Consider the following 26,972-nt stretch of genomic DNA (forward strand, 5'->3'; position numbering starts at 1 on the left):
GTTCTTCATGTCGTCGCCTCTGAGCTTCGCCTTTCCGGCCACTCTTCTGGTTTTCTCCGCCATTGATTTGATTTGCAAAGGGTGGCTGGTTCTTGTATTTTATATGAGAATCCATGACATGGGACATTGACATGTGAGCCAATTTGATTAATTTTAATTACATTTCTAATTCGAGCTCTTAATTATTGTGTTTGTCTAATCATATGGCCCCATACCCATTATAATATTGCTCAAATTTAATCACCAAGTGAAATTTCAACTTTATTAAGTGGCAACTACAGATGTCCATTACCATTTAAATCACATCAATCTACCTTGTTTAATTAATTAGATGTTCACTTAGTTGTAACATCGTCACATGGTTGTATTTAAAGTTGAAAACCATGCACGGTCGATTGTCGGCTAATAGATATTGTCTGATTTAGCTCGTTACACATCGTCGTCAATCTCATGGTTTTAAAACGCGTCTACTAAAGNTATTTAAAGTTGAAAACCATGCACGGTCGATTGTCGGCTAATAGATATTGTCTGATTTAGTTCGTTACGCATCGTCGTCAATCTCATGGTTTTAAAACGCGTCTACTAAAGAGAGACTTAAAATATTTTGTTTCTCTCTTCATTTATGAGATAGGTCAACAATCATTCCTCTCCCCAATCAAGGTTTATAAAACCCGTTTATCAAAGAGAGATTTCCACATACTTCTAAGAAATCCACGGTCCGGTGTCGGACTCTTGTGCCATTTGTAACAACCCAAACCCACCGTTAGTAGATATTGTTTGTTTTTGCCCATTACATATCGTCATTAGTCTCACAGTTTTAAAACATATTTATTATAGAGAGGTTTCTACCCGCTTCTCCAATCCATGCGGGATCTCATATCTAGTATGTTAGACGATGAAAGCTCCACATCGGCTAATTTAGGGAATGATCATGAGNCTCGTTTATCAAAGAGAGATTTCCACATACTTCTAAGAAATCCACGGTCCGGTGTCGGACTCTTGTGCCATTTGTAACAACCAAAACCCACCGTTAGTAGATATTGTTTGTTTTTGCCCATTACATATCGTCATTAGTCTCACAGCTTTAAAACATATTTATTATAGAGAGGTTTCTACCCCCTTCTCCAATCCATGCTGGATCTCATATCTAGTCTGTTGGATGATGAAAGCTCCACATCGGCTAATTTAGGGAATGATCATGAGTTTATAATCAATGAATACTTTCTCCATTTGTGTGAGGTCTTTTGGGAAAACCCAAATCGAAACTACGAGAGCTTATGCTTAAAGTGGACAACATCATACTATTATGAAGANCCCAAATCAAAACTACCAGAACTTATGCTCAAAGTGAACAATATCATACTATTATGGAGNTCCATTTGTGTGAGGTCTTTTGGGAAAACCCAAATCGAAACTACGAGAGCTTATGCTTAAAGTGGACAACATCATACTATTATGAAGAGTCGCAGCGTTAATATATGACATCAAACCAAAAGTGAGTGCGGTGTTTAGTAAAAAAGCAAATCATGGAAGGCATTAAAGAATGGAAGAGTTTTGGTNTATTCATCTAATATATAACATCAAAGCAAAAGTGAGTGCGGTGTTTAGTAAAGAAGCAAATCATGGAAGGCATTAAAGAATGGAAGAGTTTTGGTGGTTTGTTATTGTCTCGTAACGTGCAGAGCCAACTCGATTCAACCATATTCTTTGATTTCCCAATTTTCATACGCATCCGTTATTATATTGTTGAATTTTATTACGTGGATGGGTCCTCATACGGTCAGCTCATACTCCAATTTTTGCTGCAAAATTCCAAACACACCCAATATATTATTTTCCCCATGGACCCTACCAGATTCATCTCCTTAAATAAAACCCACTACAATCACCCATCATATCTGGGTCAATAATAACCCACTTAAATTATTAAATATTTCGAAATTATTTTATGATTTAAATCTTGAAGTATCAATTTATTCATATATTCTTTATCTATTCGAGTGTCACATCTCTAAATGAAATTAAATTAGGTCTAAATATCATTATACATTTATGTTAATATGTGTTGGCTCACGAGCCTAGCCACGTGGGGCATTCTAGCCATTTCCCCTGCAGCCGACATGGGCTTCTTTCTTTGAATGTTTTGTATCATTGGGACGTCACATGGCTTCATGTGCACAAATCAGTAAATTTTTTTATTATTATTTTTGTAATAATATAAATAAAATTTGGACTATTTACATTTCGTTGGCTTTGGCGTCGTTTCTCTCACCTTCGGCCGTGCATTGCATGCCCGTCCCCGCCGACTTACCGACCATTTCTTTTAAAATAATTTATTTTTTTAACCGTTTGCTCTTGTTTTCATTCTCCAACGGCCCCGTTAAACTTACACGTCTAATTAAGAATATAACATAAATAAATAAAAAAACTTTAATTATATTAATTCTCTCCATGGTCGAAAGTTATTTTTTTTAAATATATTTTATAGAAAGTGATCTAAATATATTATTTTGTAAATAAAATGTAAAATTGCAAAAGTATATTAATTTTTACAAGAGCGTCTTGTAATTTTTGTTATAGAGTAAAAGTGTTTCTTATGAAAAGTGGTGTTCTATTGTGAAAGTCTCACATCAGCTAAGTTAGAGAATGATTATAAGTTTATAATCAAAGTTCGAAGTATAGTCATGAGAGCTTATACTCAAAGTAGACAATATCATGTCATTATGGAGAGTCGTATTCATCTATGAAATTGATATTTATTCCGTTTAACCAGATTATGGTCGGTTTTGAAATGATATTAGGTGTTTATAAAACCGGCCTTATAATCAATATCCCTTCTTTTTAGCGAAAAGCCATCCAACCAAAGGGACCAAATTCTTCTTCTTCGACCTTGTGGGAGTCTTAGCCGAAGCCGGGGGCGATGATTTATGGGCCAACAATTTGTCCTTACAAACGATGACACGGTCCAAGTCAGGAGGGCTTGCAAATTTCACGCATCTCTTGTTGTCTTGGGGTGTGTTATTATTGCTGCTGCTTTCCTTTTCATTCTCGACGAATTTGAGATCTTCGTCAACGTCGGGGTGGATTGTGGTTGGCGGTGAAAGCTGCGGTTCTTGTTGGTCTGTTGCTTTCAGTTTATGGAGCTCTTGTTTGGTCCGGTCGAGCTCGTCTGTGAGGGATTGGAGGCAGAAGGATAGTAGCCCGTTCTCTTCTTTGGCTTTCTCTAGTCTTTCCTTTGCCCCTTCTAGCTCCGCCGTTAAGGCTCCTACTCTGCTCCGCGACTCACCGGATTCTGCCATCTGATAATATAATAATTTTTTTATTTAACATATATTAATCTTACGTGGTAAAAATCATCGGTCACACTGTTATAACCGTGTTGAATTAACCTGTCAGTCAAACGCATTTTGATTACCCCAATTTTGATGGTAATTTATTAGTTACATATTGGTTGGGTATAAATGATGAGTTGGACATAAATATGAGCTTCAAAGTGAAGTAACAAAGGAGATATAACATAATTCAACTCATTAATTATAATTAATTCAAATATACGTTCCTAACCACAAAAAATAAAAATAAAAAATAAAAAATAATTATAAAAAAGCACATCCACATGTGTAATATGGTTTTTCGATTTTATTTTTAACTCGAAAACCAACATAAAGTTTTAATATNTTTTTTTTTTTTTTTTTTTTTTTTTTTTTTTTTTTTTTTTTTTTTTTTTTTTTTTGTGAATTTGTAGATTGCTAATTACTTATATATTAAATATTTTAAAAAATTAAATAGACATAAATACATAAAAATTAGATTATATTTATATATATATATATATATATAAGAAAATTAAAATACGTACTTCTTTAATTTTGTTGCCATAAATTTCTCCGACCAGAACTCGTTCGCCGAACAACATGACTGCCTCCTTAACGGACTTGAACGGCGCTCTAGTGTCAATCTCAGCTCTTCCCCTCACAACCAGCCTCCCGCCACCGTCTTCTCCGTCCATGGTTGCTGCAGCGCCGCCGCTGAAACCTCCGGGAGTGGGAAAGTTATAATAGACGTTATCCGGTTGGGGAGGTGTGAAAAGATGGATGGGATGGGTGGCGGGTTTTAAAGGGGCTGGAGTTTGGAGTTTGGAGTGGGCTGAAAATGGAGGAGGTTAATGAAATTGATTAGGGAGTCCTTTTTTGGTTTACTTCGCGTCCACTTCACTGGAATTTTGTTGGATTGAAGTTGACAACCCGGGTGGTTAACCCATCTTAATTCCGTTAGTTCTGGCGGGCTGTGTCTTCAGATTATGACTCCTCTCCTCTCTCATGTCTCTCCACCACCTTTCCTCCCCTCCACTCCACCACGTCATCCGAGAGAACAAAGACTTATGATTCGATGATGGGGACGAGTCCTATGTTGACTAATTAATAATTTTTTTTTTTATAAATTTATAAGTAATACTATTTTTATTAATATATTAAAAAAAAAAAAAAAAACAAATCCACGGGGTAGTAGAGAGGATTTATTAATTTCTTAATATATTCACATTAATTTTTTATATTTCAAATTATCATTGTTAGACGAACACGACTTTCAACAATGGTATCATGTTGTTCACTTTGAGCATAAGCTCTCATGGTTTTACTTTGGGTTTCCACAAAATGCCTCAAACCAATGGAGATGGTATTATTTGATTATAAATCCATGATCATTCCCTAAATCAGTGGACGTGGGAATTTGAGGATTCTGTTGACATGGCTAAGTTAGGTGATATGAAACAAAAGACATCAATTATACAATATACTTCAATGAAGTTGTGAATAAAATATTGTTGAAATTATCAAAAGATATTTCAATTCATGTCACATTGAAGAATAATGAAGTTTCATGTTATAAATTTTGGGTGGATTATAATTGAGATTTTTTATTTACTTTATGTTACAATTACATATGGTTAATTATGATCAAGCAATAATGTTACAACTCTTGGAATGTATTTAATAGTTTCATTTTAAGGCTACATACATGTTGTATTTGTAAGTAACTTGGAAAATATAGTAAAATGAGCATTTGTGCTTTTTTTTAGCCAGTAGCTAAGTTTATTTGCAATTCTATGTAATTTAGTTTGCTATGTAGAATCATTCAAGCTCGACATGATCAATCTTGCATGTGGAGTGATTCGAATCTCAATCAAGTGTTATTGCCTTGAGATATTTGATCAACAATAATCATTCAAGCTAGACATGATCGATCTTGCTTGTGGAATGATTCAAATCTCAAATAATGTTCTTGCCTTGAGATATTTGATCAACAAGATAATCCGAATCTTACTCACTTGTAGTGATTTCCACATATCATTAGGGCATGGCTATGATACTATGTTAGACGAACACGACTCTCCAATCATTTTTTAACATTATCTATCCTCTCTCTCTCCATTTATTTAATTTAAAAAATGAAAATTTACTCTATCTTTTCCTTCGAGTCAAAAAGGTCAGATTAGGTTAAAAAAAAAAAAAACCTGTTTTTTTTTTAACGCAAAATCTAATAGGCCGATGTTAGCAATGGGCCGAGTAGCGTAGGCCGGTCCAGCCCAAGACTACGAGTAGCGGGTTTCTCTTTCTAAGTGATGGTTGATTTCGGAGCGGGAGGGATCGAAGTCTACCCGGGAAACAGGAATTCGACTGGGAATTGTTGCCAATATTGCGGAACAAGATCATTGAGCCCTAAGCACCGGACTGGGAATCGTATACACTGCATAATTCTTGCACCAGAGTCGCTTGATTCTCTCGTTTATTCGTATACTAGTCGATGAAGGCGCTTCAAAGCCTGTACGAGCATGAAGAAGAAGAAGAAGCTGCTGGAACTGCCTAACGCTCTGAATATTTAGTCGTTTAACGTTACTACAACCACCGAGCTCCTTCTCTTTGCGTTCATCGTCACTTCAAGGGCGCCATGAGTCCCATTCAGAACTTCGAGCAACATTCTCGCCACCTCGTCGAGCCTGAACTTAGTACTCTCTCTCTCTCTCTCTCTCTCTCTCTCTCTCTCTCTCTCTCTCCGTTCGGGCTCGAAAATATTTGCTTTGCTGGGTTTAGTTCCGTGGAGCTAGGTTATTTGAGCTTAATGTTGCAGTTATCTACCTCGTTTATCTAATTTGTCATAACATTTGGTTTCGAAGTCCGCTTAAATTAAGCTATGGAGTATGCAGTGTGCTTAAATTGTACTTTTCTTTTTTCAGTCGTAAGGTCACAGCTTCTATATTGTTGTCATGTTTTCCATTCGGTTTTCAGCGATCAGATTGAGCTATACTTAGGTTTACCCGTACGTTTTTTGTTTGTTCTGAAATATGTGTTTGCGAGCAGATATTCAGATGAGGCTTCAGATGGCAACGGAGGTTCGAGATAGCTTGGAGATTGCTCACACTCCTGAGTACTTAAATTTTCTGAAATGCTACTTTCGTGCGTTCTCCGTAATCCTACTTAAAATTACAAAGCCTCAATTTACTGACAATCATGAGCATAAACTTCGGAACATCGTGGTGGAGATCCTTAATCGGCTTCCTCATAGTGAAGTTTTAAGACCCTTCGTGCAGGACCTGTTAAAGGTTGCTATGCAAGTGCTCACCACAGATAATGAGGAGAACGGCTTAATTTGTATCCGCATAATCTTTGATCTTCTCAGAAATTTTAGACCGACTCTAGAAAATGAAGTGCAGCCATTCCTGGACTTCGTGTGTAAAATTTACCAGAACTTTAAGTTGACCGTGAACCATTTTTTTGAAAATACTGCTGCTGTTGGCGAAGATACAAAACCCATGGATGTATCCACTTCTTCGGATCAGGCATTGACTACCGGATGCACGGGGACTGCGCAGCTTAATCCTAGTACCCGTTCATTTAAGATAGTAACTGAGAGTCCACTGGTCGTCATGTTTCTTTTCCAGCTTTACAGTCGGCTTGTTCAAACAAATATCCCTCTCTTGTTGCCTCTGATGGTTTCTGCTATTTCTGTTCCAGGACCTGAAAAGGTTCCTCCCTCTTTGAAGACTCATTTCATCGAACTGAAGGGGGCGCAGGTTAAGGTACGCTGTATGTGGATACTTGTCGTATTATTTATTTAAATTTTTGGTGGGGGAAGGCGAGACATGATTTCTTGAATTTCTGTAACGGTAACTTTGTTCTTTATTCTCACAGGTTTTACATCCAAAATGTCCGTAAAAATTTATAATTAGCCCCTTGTACATTACTTGTGATTGTTTTAGAGAGTTCCTTTAAATTTTCTTTCAGTTTTTCCCATTATATTATTCACACAGTTTTATAATACGTCTATGCCTTTTGTGCATCTTTATGTCATGTTGGTAGCATCTTCAAGTACTCTTTACGGGTCAGGGGAGTGTATCTCCTCGTTGGTTTTGTTGAGCTTGAGTTAATATCATTAGGGTCTTTCGTTCTTATGAAGTATGACAGCAATGGATATTATATGCTTTTGATGATTAGATAAAGCCTGGTACTGTTAGGGATTTACTCTGTATTGAAATTGCATTAAATAATTTTTTTCTAGAGATGTATATCTGTCTTTTACCATAAGCCACGCTATGAAGTATGAATACAACAGGTAGTATAGTGACCTCTAACTTCAGCAGTCAATCAGGCTGCACATTAGCCCCGGCAGTCAATGAGGAAGTAAATTAAAAATGTACTTATTTTATGCCTTTGTGATTGCAGACGGTTTCTTTTTTAACATACCTGTTGAGGAGTTCTGCTGATTATATCAGGCCGCATGAAGAAAGTATTTGTAAGAGTATTGTAAATTTGCTGGTTACATGTTCAGATTCTGTGTCAATACGGAAGGTGAGAACTTTTGTCCTTTTGTATTCTGGGTTACTTTTCCAACTTAGTCGGTTTGTTGAAAGGAAAATCTGAGAACTAATCTTTATGTTGCTCAATGCAGGAATTATTAGTAGCCCTGAAACATGTTCTTGGAACAGAGTATAAGAGGGGTTTATTTCCACTGATTGATACACTGTTGGAAGAGAAGTAATATGTTTGACCTGTATACATCCTAATGCAGAGCTTTGCCGTTGTTTGTACTAATACTTTGTGGTCTCATCTTTCCGCATTTTCAGGGTTCTAGTCGGAGCTGGTCGGGCATGCTATGAGACACTAAGACCATTGGCCTATAGTTTACTGGCAGAAATTGTGCATCATGTCCGGGGGGATCTTTCCCTGTCTCAGGTATTTTTATTTGTGCAATTTTCCGTGATAATCCTTGAGTGTGATAAGTTTGTTTAATTTGTTAATTCTATTGTTCCTAAAATTTTCTGAGGTTCCTGAAGTTCTTTGTTAGGATGATATTGCATATGAATTTTCTTGACAGTCTTGTCGTGAACTGAAGTTTGAAAACAACAAAGTTTATCCTTTTGTTATTTATATGCTTTCCCACTGTAAGATTATGCTACTGTACTTGTAATATTGCTCTCCTGCATTTCAAACGATGTCATCAGAAGATTTGGATTGACCTCTTGAAGATGTTGCTTGGAAATTGGAATTGCGGCTTAGAGTTTTTGAAGAAATCTGGAATTAGTCTGGTGCCAATCTCTAGCAACAAGAAAATTGAAAAAATAATATTCTAAAGGGAAAGAAAGTCAAACAGAAAGTGAATTGTTTAGTAATTTTGGTTGAAAGATGAATCATTAGTTTAAAAAGGTTGTTTGATGAGGTGAAAGAAGAGATAACAGAATGAAAAGACGTTTAAGGGTCTATAAATGGAATTACCGTGTTGGTCTGGTTTGACATTTTGTTGGAGTTTCTTTTTCCTTCTGTTGTGGAGCTTTGTATTCTTATTGGAGCATGAGTGCCCAGCTGCCTAAGGTGTTTTCAGGTTTTCCTTAGCTCCTCTCTCATTTGTTTTTGAAGCTGGTAGTTTTTAGATACATCATTCTCGGTTTGCTGTCTATTATTGGGAAGAAAATGAAGTTTTTGATCAGAGAAGTGTGCTTCCGAGACTAAACAGGGTTTGGGAATTATGGTTGGGCTTTTGTTTTTGTATTTTTTTTGAAGACTTGCAGTTTTCTGCGCCTGCACCTCTTGTTTAAAGGTTGGAATCAATAGCTCTTCCTATGGAAGTTTTGGTGCTATTAAGTAAATTCTACAAAGCAAAGAATGGATATAGGTCACATTTGTTAACGCTTCCCTGAGGATTGGCCAGAAGAAGTTGCTATGGGTTTTCAAAGTCAGACGGGCTTCTTGAAGGAAATTTTGTTCTTCATCCATTTTCGAGGCTTCATGCTTGTCAAAGTTTTCAACTGATATTTGTTTTAATATATCTTTTTTCCTTTTTGGGTTTTAGGGTCTGTCTAATTCTCTTTTAAAGTGAGGCTATTGTATATAGCTTTACTTTTCACATTTTTAATGGAACATTTTGTTTCTTTATAATCTCGTTGTCCCAAGTTAACTCAGTTTCTACAGAACTCTGTTATGCTTCATCATCTGATAAATGCTGTGTGATGGCTGCAGCTATCACGGATTATCTACTTATTCTCAAGTAACATGCATGATGCCTCACTATCACTTAGCATTCATACTACTTGTGCACGGTTGATGCTGAACTTGGTACCTTTTCTAACTGCTTTACTTCCAATGTTATGAACTTCTTCCTATTTTCCATTGTTTGGCCTGCTTGAATAAAATGGATGTTGGATATAGGTGGAGCCAATCTTTGAGAAGGGTGTTGACCAAACATCTATGGATGAATCACGAACTCTCTTGGTCTGGCATAACCATATGTTTGTTGATTACATTTTCAATTAGCAAAATCACAAGCAGTGAATTTTATGTTTAACATTATAATCCTCTCTTGTACAGGGGCGTATTTTGGATGCTTTTGTTGGGAAATTTAGTGCATTCAAACATACTATACCTCAGGTACTGCAATTTCCATATCGACATATGCCCCCAACCTGAAAAAAGGTTAATCTGTGTTTTTCGTTTCAAATGTCCATATTGAGTTTTTCCCCTCATATTTTACAGTTGTTGGAGGAAGGTGAGGAAGGAAAAGATCGTGCAAACTTGAGGTCCAAGCTTGAGCTCCCTGTGCAGGTTGATTTTACGCACTAACTTATTTTTTATATATGCACACACATATATATTCATGGCCGTGATTGTTTTGAGCATCATAACTATTTTCTTTAATTTTTATTTTGTATCATTATTACTAGAAAATGCTCATAATTCGTATTTTTCCCATGAGAAAGTAGGGACTTAGTCCTACTTAAAATGAAGGCCAATAAATATGTATTTATTTAATAGACCGGTCGATGGAATGGAAACATGAGCTGAACGATCGAACATATGGACTAGAGGAATGATGGAAGAGAATTTTTTTTTTTTGATAAGAGACAATTTCATCAATTTTTATTTATTTATTTATTTATTTATTTTTTTTTTTTGTGGTTAGATTCCATGTAATGAAATAAGGAATAAGGAGGATAAAAGATAAGTGAATGAAAATGACATAGTAGAACTCAATTCCATATAATGGCAACATGATTGAATTAGAACTACCACTTTTGGTTTTGGGTCCACTAGAAAGATAAGTACCCAATAACAGAATCTCTTTGAAACCGAATATAGCAGGGCCAGAAAAAAGAAGAAAAGAAATTGAATTTCATTCAACGGTTGTGACTATTGAAGGTTTAAGGAGTCCATTGCTATTTGGTTATCGGTCTAAGAGGTCATATTGTTATCTTGTTTGTAATGAAAAATGTTTCAATATAACTTCTCAAAGACGTAAAATGAATGCTGGTTGTTGATGTTCAGCTCAATGGTTAAAAATGCAGAGGGAAGTTTGTAATAACCTAATAAATGTAACTAACTATATAAATGGTGTTGGTTATATTACCGAGTTAACTTCTTTCGTCTACAAACTTTTGGAAATGTTATTAAGCTTTATGATTGATATGCCCTTATAGTTTCTCCAGCACTCTGCTGCATATTATTTGACCCGTTGTCTTCCATATTCTTGCAGGCAGTGTTAAATTTGCAGGTTCCTGTGGAACATTCTAAGGAAGTCAATGACTGTAAGCATTTGATTAAGACGTTAATCATGGGTAATAAGTTCTCTTTTGTGATCATTTTGTTTGAATTCAGTATGTTGAGGGGCTGATTTCTGTGTTCCTTAGATAGCACACTTTCACCTTTCATGTTCTTCTATTTTGTTTTGCTTCAATCTCCCTTATACAAAGAAAAAATTGAAGATTTAGTTATGATTAGAAAAAATTCCACCTTTATCCATGGATCCCTTATTCCTTCAATTGGAAGTATTGATCCAATTCAATAAAATTATGTTTCGTATTTTCAATTTCGAACAGCATACTCTGTTATAAGGACAAGTTTTAATTTTGGCTCTGTTTTTGATTAGGAATGAAGACTATCATTTGGAGTATCACTCATGCACATTTACCCCGATCTCAGGTATATCATTAATACTAGATATGATAGTTTCATTTTGGCTATTTTTGGTTATGTAATGTAATTTGTTGATCTATGGTTCAGGTTTCTCCTTCTCCAAATGGTACACATCCACAGATGCTTGTTACACCATCATCAAATTTGGCAACACCTCAAGCATTCAAGGGAATGAGAGAGGATGAGGTATAATACAATCGGTGATGGTTAATGTGCTTGTGTGTTATTTTGTTGGTGTGATTAAAATCTAACCATAGCTTTGGTCTGGTAGGTGTGTAAAGCCTCTGGTGTTCTGAAAAGTGGTGTTCATTGCTTAACACTTTTCAAGGAAAAGGATGAAGAAGTAGAAATGCTTCATCTGTTCTCCCAGATACTTACTGTTATGGAACCTCGGGATCTGATGGATATGTTTTCGTTGTGCATGCCTGAACTTTTTGACTGCATGATCTCCAACACACAGCTTGTCCATCTGTTTTCAACATTTTTGCAAACGCCTAAAGTATATAGGCCTTTTGCGGATGTTTTGGTTAATTTTCTTGTCAGCAGCAAGCTTGATGTTTTGAAGCACCCAGATTCACCAGGTGCAAAATTGGTCTTGCATCTCTTTCGCTTTGTATTTGGTGCTGTTTCTAAAGCACCTTCAGATTTTGAGCGTATTTTACAGCCTCATGTGACTGTCATAATGGAAGTTTGCGTAAAAAGTGCTACTGAAGTTGAAAGACCTCTTGGGTACATGCAACTTCTTCGCATAATGTTTCGGGCATTAGCAGGGTGTAAATTTGAACTTTTACTTCGTGATCTGATTCCTTTGCTTCAACCTTGCCTTAACATGTTACTGATCATGCTTGATGGTCCAACTGGGGAAGATATGAGGGATCTGTTATTGGAATTATGCCTCACATTGCCTGCTCGCTTAAGCTCATTATTGCCTCACCTTCCCCGTTTAATGAAGCCTCTTGTTTTATGTCTTAAAGGAAGCGATGACTTAGTTGGTCTGGGTTTACGAACCCTTGAGTTCTGGGTTGATAGTTTAAACCCTGATTTCCTGGAACCTAGTATGGCTAGTGTGATGTCTGAAGTGATTTTGGCCTTATGGTCTCATTTGAGGCCAATGCCCTATTCTTGGGGTGCAAAAGCATTGCAGGTTCTCGGAAAGTTAGGTGGTCGTAATAGACGCTTTCTCAAAGAGCCACTTGCACTGGAATGCAAGGAGAACCCGGAACATGGGCTTCGTTTAATTCTTACCTTCGAGCCAGCTACTCCCTTTTTGGTGCCACTGGATAGATGCATTAATCTTGCTGTATCAGCTGTAATGAATAAAACTGGTGGTGTTGATTCTTTCTACAGAAAGCAAGCTTTGAAATTTCTTCGTGTCTGCTTGTCTTCTCAGCTTAATTTGCCTGGAATTGTGGCTGATGATGGCTATACACCCCGACAATTGTCAACTTTGCTAGTCTCTTCTGTTGATTCCTCTTGGCGGAAGTCTGAGACTTCAGAGGCAAAGGTTAGCTTTGATTAGATTGTGTTGCTTCTTGCTTCATATTGGTGCTCTTTTTCTAAATCTTATGCTGATTTTTCATCTTATGATATATGTAGTAACTGGATTGCTTTTTATTTATTTATTTATTTATTACTTCTGTTGTAACTATACTTATTCACTCTCTTGTGGAGTTTGTATCCTTTGAGTAATAGTACTTTTTTCATTTATTCAATGGAAAGTCTCATTTCTGGTCCAAAATAAATTAGATTGTGTTTCTTTTATACTCTCTAACATGATAGTCTTCTGCTTTTTGATGCAAAGCCTTTTTGTTTCCTGTGGACTATATCTCAAATTTATAAATGCATTACCAATGTGCTAAAGAACCGATACTCTGTTGCTCATTTGTTCTGATATTCTTTGCCGTCCTTTTGAATTTATTGTTACAAACACATTATTTACAATTACTTGGTTCCAAATGTTGTGCAATATAAGCATTTAGATGTTTTGGAGATTTCGGGCTTTGCTGTTTGTGGAGATTAGATGTTATCCTGCCTGACTAGTACCCTCAGATGCTTATGATTGTTTTCATTGTTTGATAAGGACTTATGTCTATCAAGGGCTTTCGGGCTTTTGTCAATGGAGGACACACTTCCAACTAGGCTTTCTGAGGAATACTTGGAATTAAAAATCTGAAGTTATGGTGGCAGTATGGAACTGATGGAGTTAATTGACCTTCAACCACTGAGTTGGCCTAGCCGTTACTGGGGCAAGTGTAAATTGGTCCAAATACTCGCATAAAAAAAGTATTTAATCTCAACTACTGAACATAGAAAATAGGAGAGATAACAGCGGGTATGGTAATTTTAATAGAGACGCCCATCCCATACCAAGTAAAGAATGCTATGGTTAAGGATGGAACTTCTGGCAAACTAAACCAAGTTCCTTGGAAGTGTTCTTTCTCCATTTACCAGTGGCAGTGGGTTTGTCCTTTGTTATCCAAAATAGCTCCACGTTCACCCAAAATTCATCAAAGGAGGAGATTGGTTAATAAGGACTGCCATAGAAGTAATAAAGGAGGTGGTAATCTGACCATAAACAATCTATGAAGGAGTTATACGAGTTGAGGACTGCAAGAGGAGGTATCACACCAGTGCTCAGCCAATGCCATCCGAGACAATGAAGGCTTGATCCTTCTCAACACTTCTACAGATTCTGTTTATATTCTCTGTGGCCGGGAACAGAGGTTCTGTACAGTTCTGTGACCTGATTTGAAAGTGATACTGCTTATGGGAGTATATATATTTTGAGTACAATACGTGGGGGTATGGGGATTCGATATGAATTTCTGATCTTAAGGAAATGAGCCATGCCAATTTCCGCTGGATTGTGCACATTTTGGCATAATTCTTTGTGGGGATATATGGGTAATATTAGTAGGATATTAGTCAGGGCATAGTGGTAATTAGCTAGGAAGTCTTGGTTATAAATAGAGGGAGTTAGGGTGTGGGGGGGGGGGGGGGGNTGGCGAGTCTTTTAGATTTTAAGTGCTCTTAGAAGACATTAAGGCATAAGAAAAATCAAATGAAGCGGTACCCCCAAATCTAAGGAAAGATTTTTCCCTTTTATGATCAGTGGTTTCAATTGAAGCTGGGATGAAACCACAAAGGTTCTTCTAAACTTCAATAGCAGCACTACAATTTAGCAAATTTGGGATTGTACTAACGGGAAAAGAGTTACCTGTCGATTTAACGATTGCATTTTAACTATGTAGATTGGGGAGTGCTTTGTAGTCCTTTCCATGTTACGATCTGATCTTGGCTGAAGTATTAGTCTCAAGCTTGGCAGTTATTCTCTATTTTGGTTATGTACCTGTTTTGTGGGAGATTTGGATAGAAAGAAATAGGACAGTTTTTTAAGGAGGAGAGTTGAGTGAAATTTGACATTTGGTGTGGTTTTATGTCTTTTATTGGCGGTCACTTGCTAAAAAACTTTGTGATTATTTCTTTTCCAGTCTTCTTGTTGTAGAGGTCTCTGCTGGTTGTACATTCTCCCTCCTGTAGTATGGATGTGTGTGTTTTAGTTGAATGCTAATGGACGCCTCCTGATCCTATCCATTATCTTATTTGAAATAACGATGGTGTCTGGTTTTAATTTGATATCTTTCTGGTTGGTAATATTGATATTATTCTTCATCATTTTTTTTCTTTCATTTTGTCACATTACTTATTCTACCTAGATGGTAATGCATTCCTATAGCCAATTACTGTAATATCTGCCACTTCTCTAATGAGAAGGAATTTTTGCAGGCTGATTTGGGTGTAAAGACTAAAACCCAACTTATGGCTGAGAAATCTGTTTTCAAACTTCTATTGATGACCATTATTGCTGCTGGTTCAGAGGAGGATCTTAATGAACCAAAGGATGATTTTGTTCTTAATGTATGCCGCCATTTTGCTATTCTGTTCCATATTGATTCTTCTCTAAATAATCCTCCAGTTGCATCTGCCTCACTTGGGAGTACTTTGCTTCCTTCAAATGTTAATGCCAATTCCAGATTAAAAAGTAGTGCCTGTTGTAACCTCAAAGAGTTAGACCCTCTCACTTTTCTGGATGCTTTGGTTGAGGTGCTGGCAGATGAAAACAGGTTCCATGCAAAAGCTGCTCTGAATGCTCTTAATTTGTTCTCTGAAATGCTTCTTTTCCTTGGTCGTGGTAAACAAACGGATGTAATGATGACGAGAGGGTCTGGCAGTCCAATGAGTGTTTCCAGTCCCATGAGCCCTGTATATTCGCCACCTCCAAGTGTCCGTATTCCAGTTTTTGAGCAACTTTTGCCACGGCTTTTGCATTGTTGTTATGGTTGTACATGGCAAGCCCAAATGGGTGGTGTTATGGGACTTGGTGCTTTAGTTGGGAAGGTTACTGTTGAAACTCTTTGCCATTTTCAAGTGAAGATTGTACGAGGCCTGGTATACGTTCTGAAACGGCTACCCATTTATGCTAATAAGGAGCAAGAGGAGACTAGTCAAGTACTTAATCATGTTCTTCGTGTTGTGAATAATGTCGATGAAGCAAACAGTGAGCCACGCAGACAAAGCTTTCAAGCAGTAGTAGATGTTCTTGCTTCTGAGTTGTTTAATCCCAATTCTTCAACTATTGTGAGAAAGAATGTGCAGTCATGCTTAGCTCTTTTGGCCAGTCGGACTGGCAGTGAGGTGTCTGAGTTGCTTGAACCTCTGTATCAACCTTTGCTTCAGCCTCTCTTATTGCGACCACTTCGGTTGAAGACTATTGATCAACAGGTCTTGAATTGCTTTTTATTTAAATAGTTTTCTTTGTTTCTATGTTAACTTGCTCTTATCTACAGGTTGGAACTGTCACAGCCTTGAATTTCTGCTTGGCACTAAGGCCGCCTCTTTTAAAGCTGACTCAGGAGTTGGTTAATTTTCTGCAAGAAGCTTTGCAAATAGCTGAGGCGGATGAAACTGTATGGGTTGTAAAGTTTATGAACCCAAAAATAGCCACATCATTGAACAAGCTCCGAACAGCTTGCATTGAGTTATTGTGTACCACCATGGCATGGGCGGATTTTAAAACTCCCAGTCATTCTGAATTGCGTGCCAAGATCATCTCAATGTTTTTCAAGTCATTGACATGTCGGTCTCCAGAAGTGGTTGCTGTTGCAAAGGAGGGGTTAAGACAGGTTTTGTTTTTCACTTGTTTTATTGTCAATATTTTTGTTTTCTGTTATCATTAGAACGTATTGGTATGTTCAATAAATACAAATGAAATCTGATCTCAATGTTAGGTAAGAATTCACTTATTCATATCTGGCCTAGTAATGATATGCTTATGGTTAAATCCCTTTTTATTATTTATTTAAAATATTTTGTCAAGTATTGATTATTAATTGAGGAATTTTGTTGAATAATTATTTGTTTTTGGTTAAATTATACAAATACTTTTGAACTTTGGAGTAGGTTTCAATTATATTTCTAGACTTTTATATGTTTCATTTCAACTCTTAAACTTGAAATTATTTCAAAAAGTACATTTGGAATTTTCTTTTCCATTAAAATGAAACGACCTAAATTAACGCGACAATTGGTTGTAAAAGTTGGAAAACATCATTAGCATCCTTTACAACTCAGTTTCAACTATGTAGAAGATTATATTGTTATTGCCATTAATTTCAACTTAAAAGATATTGTTGTCACATTTACAACATCATTTCCCAAGGTAATTTTTCAACCGAGTTATCATGTCAATATATATGAATAATATTGTAGATGGTGTTAGGCACATGTTTTGATTTTTACACCTTAGTTGTTACAGCAATTTTCATTCATCATCTTAATCACAAAGTCTTCCTGATATTTTTTAGAATGATTTCATAGTTGAAGGGTTAAAATGAACTTTTTTAAAGTCTAGGGGTAATTGAAACTTATATGAAAGTTCAAGGGTATTTTATGTAATTTAACAATTATTTTTATAAAATTTGTTTTTATTTTATATTAATTAAATTGTTTTAATGCTATGCTGTTGGGTTAGATTGCATTCTTGGGAGCTTAATTGCAGTATATACAAGTTTGTGACTTAGACAGCCATTGATAAAAAAATGAATATGTGAATGGATGTTAGTGGTACAGAATGGTTTTTTTGTTAGACGTTATGAGGTGTTATTTATTTATTTATTTTTGGTGAGGATCCCACTTTGGAAAGATAAAGAGACTTGACAATCTTTATAAGATGTATGAGTTACTTCTCTTATTGCCAATTGGTTTTGAGATGGAACCCAATGTTTATCTAATATGGTATAAAAGCCCTTGAGGTCTAAAATTGGGATCCGAACCATGAGTGATGAACAAAAACAACGCACCATATTGATGGGGCATACTGAGAATCCCACATTAAAAAGATGAATGATCTCACAATCTTTATAAGATGGGTTACTCCTCTTATAGTCAATTGGTTTTGAGATGGAACCCATGTTTATCTAATATTTTTAATAGGTTTTGGTTTAGTGTGCATAATTATTTTAGGATTTGCCCTTTGTTTCTGTTCAGGTTATTAATCAGCAAAGGATGCCCAGAGATCTGCTGCAAGGTAGCCTTAGACCTATTCTGGTGAATTTGGCACACACCAAAAACCTTAGCATGCCTCTTCTTCAAGGTCTGGGTCGACTTCTTGAACTTTTGGCCAGTTGGTTTAACGTTACTCTGGGAGGTAAACTGTTAGATCACCTCAAGAAATGGTTGGAGCCTGAAAAGCTTGCTCAAAGTCAGAAAGCATGGAAGGCAGGTGAAGAACCAAAAATTGCAGCAGGTAAACTTTTTAGGGAAAAATGCCTTATACTTCTTGGATAGATTGAACTAATACGTCTTCATTTTTTTTTAAATTGTCGATGAATCCACCAAAAAATTACAAAAAATTCAACCTACAAAATAAAAATGCTCAAATCCAACAATATCAGTGCCCAAACTCAGACACAAAATCAAGCCGATAAGAAGTGTTCAAATTTTATTCCAAAATGTTCAATCCCAATTAAGAAGCATCCAGTGGAATAAAAAACTAAAGCAAAAATTCCCCCGTCTAGCCACGAGAAGGCCAACAACTAGGTACAAATCAAGTAAAAGAAAAGACAAGGACATGAAAAGTCAACTAATGGAAGTATTAATTTTACCACTCATATAGTTCACGATTTAATTTGATAAATTAAAACTTTATGGTTAAAATTGACCCCAAGAAAAATGCAAGGGTAAAAACTGAATTTCCCCGTAGGTCTTACTTGTGTCTTCTGGAGTTACTTAAATATTTACTTCCCCTAGCATAGGACACTGATAACTAATGTTTGCCTTTTCTTCCTTTCAGCTATCATTGAACTTTTTCATCTGCTTCCCATGGCTGCATCCAAGTTTCTTGACGAACTAGTTACATTGACAATTGGTTTGGAAGGAGCTCTTCCCCCGGGACAAGTGTATAGTGAAGTTAACAGTCCTTACCGCATTCCACTAATTAAATTTTTGAACCGATATGCACCGCTTGCTGTCGACTACTTCCTTGCTCGACTTAGTGAACCAAAATACTTCAGACGGTATGGTTTTGGATGTTGGTTTGTTTGTGGAGTTCCTAGCAACTGACAATCATAGAAAACCTTACTAAAAATGCAATAATCTTGTCACTATTTGCTTGTTCTGATTTTAGTTATGCTCACAGGTTTATGTATATTATCCGATCAGATGCTGGCCAGCCTCTAAGAGAAGAACTTGCAAAATCTCCACAAAAGATACTTGCTAGTGCCTTTCCTGAATTTGTACCTAAATCTGAAGCTGCTTTAACTCCAGGTTCATCTACCCCTCCTGCTCCTTTATCAGGTGATGAAGGCCTTGTAACTCCTGATGTCTCTGATACACCATCTGCACCCTCAAGTGTGGTTTCTGATGCTTATTTTCGTGGCCTTGCACTTGTTAAAACTTTGGTGAAATTGATGCCTGGTTGGCTACAGAGCAATCGTGTAGTTTTTGATACTCTGGTAGCTGTTTGGAAGTCACCTGCTAGAATAGCTCGACTGCACAATGAGCAAGAGCTAAATCTAGTGCAAGTAAGATTATTAATTACTATATGTCCGATGGAGGTCTTAATTTATGGAAGTAATTATTGCTTACCTGTTTTCATTATTTTTACTTTTTGGAAGTTACATTACTTTTAAGCTGTGGATCTATATCTTGGTTGTTGGTTTAGAATGATTCATTACACTTACACTCAGGATTGGTAGTTCCTAACCTTATTTTCTTTCATTTACATCTCACAGATGTCTCTGTCTGTAAAGATCTTGATTGCGTGTAGCTCATGTGTTACTATTTGATTTAGCAATACCCTTTGAATATTTTGATTTTTTTGGTCCATTTGGCTATAAAAAGTTTACTCATTAATCCATTTGAAAGTAGTGTCATTAGCAATATTTTTCCTAGTGTTTAGATGGACCTGCTTCTGCTTCATTAATCCTTTCAATTTAATTTCTTCATTTTCCTCTTCCATTTCTTCCCTCTATTTAGAATTTGTTCCATCAATCTCAACACATGATTTTCTTCTTCTATTTCCCCCCCTCTTGGGTCTAGTTGATAGGAAGATGCTTCATCAATTATTAAGCAAGATGTACAATTTATATTTGATTTTTTTACGGCTGATTTTCTTAAAAGCTTGGAACATTATAATGTAGGTGAAAGAAAGCAAGTGGCTGGTAAAATGCTTCCTGAATTATCTGCGGCATGAAAAAGCAGAAGTGAATGTGCTCTTTGACATTCTTTCCATCTTTTTGTTTCACACTCGAATTGACTATACATTTCTGAAGGAATTTTATATTATTGAGGTAATCTGCTTCTCAAATTCTTTTTGTGAACATTTCTATTCTTTCTGTCCCCCTCATATTTGCAGTCATATAAAAATAGATATTTGCAGTCTTTTAAATATATAAATAGTTGATACATGCAATGATTATTCTGTCTCTTAGGTTGCTGAAGGATATCCACCGAACATGAAGAAAGCCCTCCTCTTACATTTTTTAAACCTGTTTCAATCAAAACAGCTTGGGCACGATCATTTAGTGGTTGTAATGCAAATGCTTATTCTTCCTATGCTTGCTCATGCCTTCCAGAATGGACAAAGTTGGGAGGTTGTAGATCAAGCTATTATTAAAACAATTGTCGATAAACTTCTTGATCCTCCAGAAGAGGTAATTTTGCTATTTATTGTTGTGTTCGTTTCCCTTAGTTTTCTTACTCGTCTGAACTTCCTGTCTAGGTGACTGCTGAGTACGATGAACCTTTGAGAGTGGAACTTTTACAGCTTGCAACCTTACTTCTCAAGTATCTTCAGAGTGACCTGGTACATCATAGGAAAGAATTAATCAAGTTTGGTTGGAACCATCTAAAAAGGGAAGACAGTGCCAGTAAGCAATGGGCATTTGTGAATGTCTGCCATTTCTTGGAGGCCTATCAAGCACCTGAAAAAATTATCCTTCAGGTATTGCATTATATATTTTAGAGATGGTTGGTTTTTCATACATCTTTTGCAGAAATCCTATGACCCTAGTAGGAAAAAGCTTGACTTGACAGGAAGCTGGAAAAAGGAAACTTAATTAAAAGTTGTATAGGGAAATTTTAAAGAAACAAGGAAAGATTTCAGTTTTAATATTAAGGAAAACAGCGATATTAAGTATCAAGGAAAACTACCCTTTAATCCTCGAGTTTTAAAAGTCACAATTTAACTCAAGTTTTCTATATTTCAATTTGGTCCAATGAAACCTTTTCTGCCAGCTGCAGTATTGGTAGTTAGGTCGTGCAATTTTGTATGCTGATGTGGTGTACAAAATATTTTAACTTACATGTTATTCCTGATTTGACATTCAGAAATAATAGTTATTCTCCTCTACCCTTCTCTCTCCCTGCACACTGTCTCTGCACTCGAGTATATTTCATTGCCCCTTCAGGCTTGCGTATATATGAGCAAGGAAAGCTTGAACTTTAGATCTTCAGACTTGGTTTTAGGAAGTGCCTTAGTTGGAAGAGACCATTTGAAAGCTGGGCAGTATATAAATTAGAGTGATGACCCTGGAATACTACTATGTTACTAGACTATACTATTATGATATTACTAAAGTATTAAGGATATATTAGTAATTAGTTAGGGAGGTTGTTGTGGTACTTGGTTGTAAATAGAGGAAGGAGGAAATGAGGAAGTTAAAGAATTGTTTAGATGCTTTTAGGCTCGAGTTAGTATACTCAAGAAAGAGGACGTTTTCAAGTACCTTGAATACTTGGTTTATCTTGGAACTCTCATGTTCTGTTTTAGATTCTATCAGATCCCTTCCCAACCTTGTTTTTAATGACATCTTGCTCCAATGCAACATGTTTTATACTATTGAATAACCCTTTACAGTATTGATAATTTCCTGATTATTATATAATATTTCAGTCGGTCATTGACATTTTAGATTCATCTTGCATTTTGCTAAAGTCACAGACCTTCACAAACCATCATGTGTCATTCCTCTAAATATATGTCATCTTTTTACTTAGAAGAAAGACTTTTAGTCGATAAGATGAAAAAGTATGCAGGGCAGGGGGAAAAAAAAAAGAGAACCCAATGGAGCCTGAGGACTGTTCTCCAATTGATATCTATAGCAAACATAAGGAATTGACCAAATGAATAATATCCCACATTTTTTTTATTAATCTCTTACCCTATTTAAAAAATTTCTTAAGTTTGTCTCCGAGTTTGACATAAAACTATATGGAAAACTGAAGACCATGAAGTGGAAGCCTCTGACTTCAGTGACACACCACAAAGTAACTTTCAAAACAGAATTCAAAATCAGGACCAGCTATTCATTATAAACCCTTTGAATAACATTTCCGATAACCGTTGAGAATGGTAACAGTGATAGCACCATGACAACTAAACATGGATTTTATGGCGTATCATGTGTATGGTGTATCATGTGTAAGCCTCGTCTAATAAGGATGGTGTATCATGGTGTACCATGACAACTAAACACAATTCAAAATCAGGACCAGCTATTCATTCTTCTGAATATGGTGTATCATGTGTAAGCCTCGTCTAATAAGGATGGTTACAAGAACCATGGTTTTTATGGGTATCTTAGTCCTCAATATCCAAATGGGTACTTTGCTAAGGAGTGATTGGAACGTTCCCAATGAAAACAATAGAGCAGATTTGATAGAAAACTCCTTTAATGCCTCTATTCGGTTGTCAGTCTCTAATGAGTTCTATAATTACTCTTGAGGTTTTATTATTATGGATTGGAGGCTTGGAGCCTCTTTTGTATAGTTAGTTGGCTTCTTTGGTGTGGGCTGCTTTTTTATCCATGTGGACTTTTTGTTTTGTATTCTTTCCATTATTCTCAATGAAAGATTGGTTTTGTTCTATATATATGCATATATTCTCTCTTTTAATATGCTCATTTTAATTGTTCTATTAAGGTTTTCATAAAATACCTTTTATGCTTTTTATTTGCACCTTGTTGGGTAAATGGATGATCAATGGGGGAATGTGCTGCTGTTGAAGTCACCACAAATGACGTCTGTATTGGTGCCTGTGACTAATGGATGTCAGAATACATAGTCCATATCTACAATGTCATTATGGAATTGTTCTTGGTCAAAGTATCCTAATTCTTACGTGGATGTGCAGGTTTTTGTAGCACTTCTTAGAACTTGTCAACCAGAGAATAAAATGTTGGTCAAGCAGGCCCTTGATATACTAATGCCAGCCCTTCCACGAAGATTGCCGCTTGGTGATTCTCGGATGCCAATTTGGATTAGATATACCAAAAAAATACTGGTCGAGGAGGGCCACTCAATTCCTAATTTGATTCATATTTTTCAACTTATTGTACGACATTCGGATCTCTTCTACAGTTGCAGAGCTCAATTTGTTCCACAGATGGTGAATTCTCTGAGTCGTCTAGGTTTGCCTTATAATACTACAGCAGAAAATAGGAGACTTGCAATTGATCTTGCTGGATTGGTGGTTGGTTGGGAACGACAAAGACAAAATGAAATGAAGCATGTAACTGAAAGTGATGCCCTTAGCCACAGCAATGATGGATTAACTTCCTGTCCTCCTGGTACCGATCCCAAGCGTTTGGTTGATGGTTCTACATTCCCTGAAGATTCAACCAAGCGGGTCAAGGTTGAACCTGGTCTTCCATCTCTTTGTGTCATGTCTCCTGGTGGTGCATCATCAATGCCAAATGTAGAGACTCCTGGGTCAGCCACACAACCTGATGAAGAATTTAAACCAAATGCTGCAATGGAGGAAATGATTATAAATTTTCTAATAAGGGTAGGCGCACATTTTATTTTGTTCTTTCATGAATCATTAGTTCACCAGTGCTGCTTTAATTATTGTCAATGTAGTTATGTAGTTCCATTGCATCATTGCATAAAATGGTTGTATGTGTAATGCCTCGATAGTTTGGATTACCGGAACGAAAAGCCTGTTTTTAGTTAAAAAGAACTTTATTTTTCATTGTTTTCCCTAGAGTGCATGTATGGCAGATTCTTCTTTCCGGAAGGTAATGTTTAGTTGCTCTCCTTAATTCCGGTACTATTATTGTTTCTTCTTCAAGCTATTCGCTATTTGTTTTGCTATAGAATTTTATATAAGTAAAAGATGCCAAACAACTGAAATAGAACAATATAATTTGCAGAATATTGTGGAAATGCCATCTTTGTTGTTCATCATGATATTGTTTTGAATTGATATCTCGTCTTATTAGGCTTTTTAACAGTCATAACGTTTTATGGATAAAGGTTGCATTGGTGATAGAGCCTAAGGACAAGGAGGCAACTGCCATGTACAAGCAAGCATTAGAGCTTCTCTCACAGGCTTTGGAGGTGTGGCCAAACGCTAATGTCAAATTCAATTATCTGGAGAAATTGCTCAGTAGCATCCAGCCATCTCAGTCCAAGGACCCTTCCACTGCTCTTGCACAGGGCTTGGATGTAATGAACAAAGTTTTAGAGAAGCAGCCGCATCTGTTCGTCAGAAACAATATCAATCAGATATCTCAAGTATGTTGCTGAGTCTTTTATTATCATAATAGCATATACTTCTACTGAATTAAGATAACGTTTCTTATCTTCTTGGACAGATTCTAGAGCCATGTTTTAAGCACAGGATGTTAGATGCTGGAAAATCATTATGCTCCCTGTTAAGGATGGTATTCGTGGCTTATCCTTTGGAAGGTGTCACCACACCACCAGATGTGAAGTTGCTTTATCAGAAAGTTGACGAGCTAATAAAAAATCACATTAATAATTTAACTGCCCCTCAAACATCATCAGAGGATAACACTGCTTCTTCCATTAGCTTTGTCCTGTTAGTAATTAAAACTTTGACAGAGGTGCAGAAGAACCTAATTGATCCATATAACCTGGGCCGCATTCTTCAGCGTCTAGCACGAGATATGGGAATGTCAGCAGGTTCTCATTTGAGACAAGTATGAAATCATCACTTTTCATTCTCTATTGACAAACCCTAGTTATCTTCTACATTGAATGTGTTTACTTAATGCTTGAGGTTGCCTCATTTGGAGCATTAAATTGGGTGTTTGTTGGATTTCCTTTTTTTTTTTTGTTTGCTATTCTAAATTACAATCAATTAATGTTCTGGTACTGTATAAATCTATTACCATGTGTTTGTCTCTTTTTAATTAATTCAGTGAAACAAAAGAATAATTTTTTAATCGTGTCTGCCGTATTTTGAACTTTGTACAATATACATTCCTCATGCCAAACATGATTTCTTTTTCTTTTGCCATTTTTGAGGCTGTAGAAGCATGGTTGGAGAGGGTCATTGGATTTTCTTGGGATGTTTGAAGTTATAGGGAGAAATAAGATAACCTCCGTAATTTCTTCAGTGGGAATGTTGTCCAGTCGTATATTTTTAACTCACTTGACACATTACTTCCAGGAACTCAACCTAAGGTTTGTGTGGAAAGACTCTTTTGGATAAAGGGGGCCTATTTACTTTAGCCAATTAAGATAAGGGTAAAAAGTGAATAAAGGTTGTACAGAAATAAATCTCTAGCGTTGGGGAAAAAATGAATCTCTTTGGTAGAAGTCAGAATTTTAATTTAAATTATCATTACATGCCATAATGTTGGATCTCTGTTCATTAACTTTCGGTTTGTATTGCTGAAATATTGTTTTCTTCTATTCTTATGATTAACGTGTTCTTTTATAATTATTGGTTGGAAAGCCCTTCTATTGTCTGGGGTTCTCGTAGTCATCATTCCTCTACATATACTTTTTGTGAAATAGGGATATTTCTTTTCAAATTCTAAAATGTGTTGAGCTTATGATTAGACGTATTTGATTGTATATCTCGAATTATCTTTAGACCCTTAATGTAAACTTCATTTCTATAGTACATACGATTGATATCATGTGTTACATTGAAAAGTTTAACATCTTATCATCAGGGTCAAAGGATGGATCCTGATTCTGCAGTAACTTCTTCTCGTCAAAGTGCTGATGTCGGAACAGTCATCTCCAATTTGAAATCTGTTTTGAAACTCATTAATGATAGAGTCATGCTTGTTCCTGAGTGCAAGCGTTCGGTAACTCAAATCATGAATTCGCTGTTGTCAGAAAAAGGCACTGATGCCAGTGTGCTGCTCTGCATACTTGACGTGATAAAAGGGTGGATTGAGGATGACTTCAGTAAAATGGGCACATCTGTCTCTTCCAGTTCTTTTCTTGCTCCTAAGGAAATTGTCTCTTTTCTTCAGAAGCTATCACAAGTGGATAAGCAAAACTTCTCTTCCAGCGCTGCAGAAGAGTGGGATAAAAAATATTTGCAGCTCCTTCATGAAATCTGTGCTGATTCAAATAAGTTAGTGCTTTTTTTTTTAAACTTCCATAAGCTTGAATAAAGTTATAACGCTCTGATTTTTTTTTTCTAGATATCCCTTGTCTCTGCGTCAAGAAGTATTTCAGAAGGTTGAACGTCAGTTCATGCTGGGTCTAAGGGCAAGAGATCCTGAAATTAGGAAGAAATTCTTCACACTGTATCATGAATCTCTTGGGAAAACATTGTTTACAAGGCTGCAATACATCATCCAGATACAGGACTGGGAAGCTTTAAGTGATGTGTTCTGGCTCAAACAGGGCCTCGATCTCCTTTTGGCAGTCTTAGTTGAGGATAAGCCTATTACCCTTGCCCCAAACTCTGCGAAGTTACCACCTCTTCTGGTATCTGGTCATGTTGCAGATTCCTCTGCGGTGCAGCACTTGGTTATGGATGCGCAAGAGGGCATCGAGGATGCCCCTTTAACATTTGATTCCCTTGTTCTTAAGCATGCACAATTTTTAAATCGGATGAGTAAACTTCAGGTAACTGAATGTCTTGTTCATTAAGAACTATTAGCATTCTATCCCTCGTTTTTGTCTCTGGTTATTTATGAAAGATATTACCAGTCAATTGTTACTGTAATTGTTTAA

The 26,972-nt window shown here is 36.4% G+C and overlaps 2 protein-coding genes across 3 annotated transcripts in view; one reads left to right on the forward strand and one right to left on the reverse strand.

Moving 5' to 3' along the window:
- Positions 1 to 2,736: 2,736 nt before the first annotated feature.
- Positions 2,737 to 4,108, reverse strand: LOC111804195 (WEB family protein At3g51220-like). Its single transcript, XM_023688916.1, has 2 exons — positions 3,860 to 4,108; positions 2,737 to 3,299 (listed from the first exon to the last, which is right to left on the reverse strand). The coding sequence occupies exons 1-2, from the start codon at positions 4,007 to 4,009 to the stop codon at positions 2,826 to 2,828; spliced, it is 624 nt and encodes a 207-aa protein (XP_023544684.1). The 5' UTR covers positions 4,010 to 4,108; the 3' UTR covers positions 2,737 to 2,825.
- A 1,537-nt stretch (positions 4,109 to 5,645) lies between these two features.
- LOC111803794 (transformation/transcription domain-associated protein-like) overlaps positions 5,646 to 26,972 on the forward strand; it is a 28,977-nt gene continuing 7,650 nt past the window's right edge. Inside the window, exons 1-26 of one of the 2 annotated variants that reach the window (XM_023688349.1) lie at positions 5,646 to 6,007; positions 6,360 to 7,078; positions 7,722 to 7,847; positions 7,948 to 8,033; positions 8,123 to 8,231; positions 9,513 to 9,608; positions 9,702 to 9,764; positions 9,861 to 9,920; positions 10,026 to 10,094; positions 11,023 to 11,104; positions 11,416 to 11,468; positions 11,550 to 11,648; positions 11,734 to 12,966; positions 15,237 to 16,244; positions 16,310 to 16,645; positions 18,009 to 18,267; positions 18,814 to 19,036; positions 19,159 to 19,543; positions 20,162 to 20,311; positions 20,453 to 20,674; positions 20,743 to 20,964; positions 23,155 to 23,808; positions 24,279 to 24,539; positions 24,620 to 24,967; positions 25,952 to 26,364; positions 26,435 to 26,864. In XM_023688349.1, coding sequence (XP_023544117.1) covers positions 5,950 to 6,007; positions 6,360 to 7,078; positions 7,722 to 7,847; positions 7,948 to 8,033; positions 8,123 to 8,231; positions 9,513 to 9,608; positions 9,702 to 9,764; positions 9,861 to 9,920; positions 10,026 to 10,094; positions 11,023 to 11,104; positions 11,416 to 11,468; positions 11,550 to 11,648; positions 11,734 to 12,966; positions 15,237 to 16,244; positions 16,310 to 16,645; positions 18,009 to 18,267; positions 18,814 to 19,036; positions 19,159 to 19,543; positions 20,162 to 20,311; positions 20,453 to 20,674; positions 20,743 to 20,964; positions 23,155 to 23,808; positions 24,279 to 24,539; positions 24,620 to 24,967; positions 25,952 to 26,364; positions 26,435 to 26,864 — 7,764 coding nt within the window. In that variant the 5' untranslated portion in view covers positions 5,646 to 5,949. The remainder of the gene's footprint in view (positions 6,008 to 6,359; positions 7,079 to 7,721; positions 7,848 to 7,947; positions 8,034 to 8,122; positions 8,232 to 9,512; positions 9,609 to 9,701; positions 9,765 to 9,860; positions 9,921 to 10,025; positions 10,095 to 11,022; positions 11,105 to 11,415; positions 11,469 to 11,549; positions 11,649 to 11,733; positions 12,967 to 15,236; positions 16,245 to 16,309; positions 16,646 to 18,008; positions 18,268 to 18,813; positions 19,037 to 19,158; positions 19,544 to 20,161; positions 20,312 to 20,452; positions 20,675 to 20,742; positions 20,965 to 23,154; positions 23,809 to 24,278; positions 24,540 to 24,619; positions 24,968 to 25,951; positions 26,365 to 26,434; positions 26,865 to 26,972) is intronic. The other variant, XM_023688350.1, reaches the window with a different exon arrangement.

This window comes from Cucurbita pepo, chromosome LG10 (assembly GCF_002806865.2).
Source record: "Cucurbita pepo subsp. pepo cultivar mu-cu-16 chromosome LG10, ASM280686v2, whole genome shotgun sequence".
Classification (NCBI taxonomy): domain Eukaryota; kingdom Viridiplantae; phylum Streptophyta; class Magnoliopsida; order Cucurbitales; family Cucurbitaceae; genus Cucurbita; species Cucurbita pepo.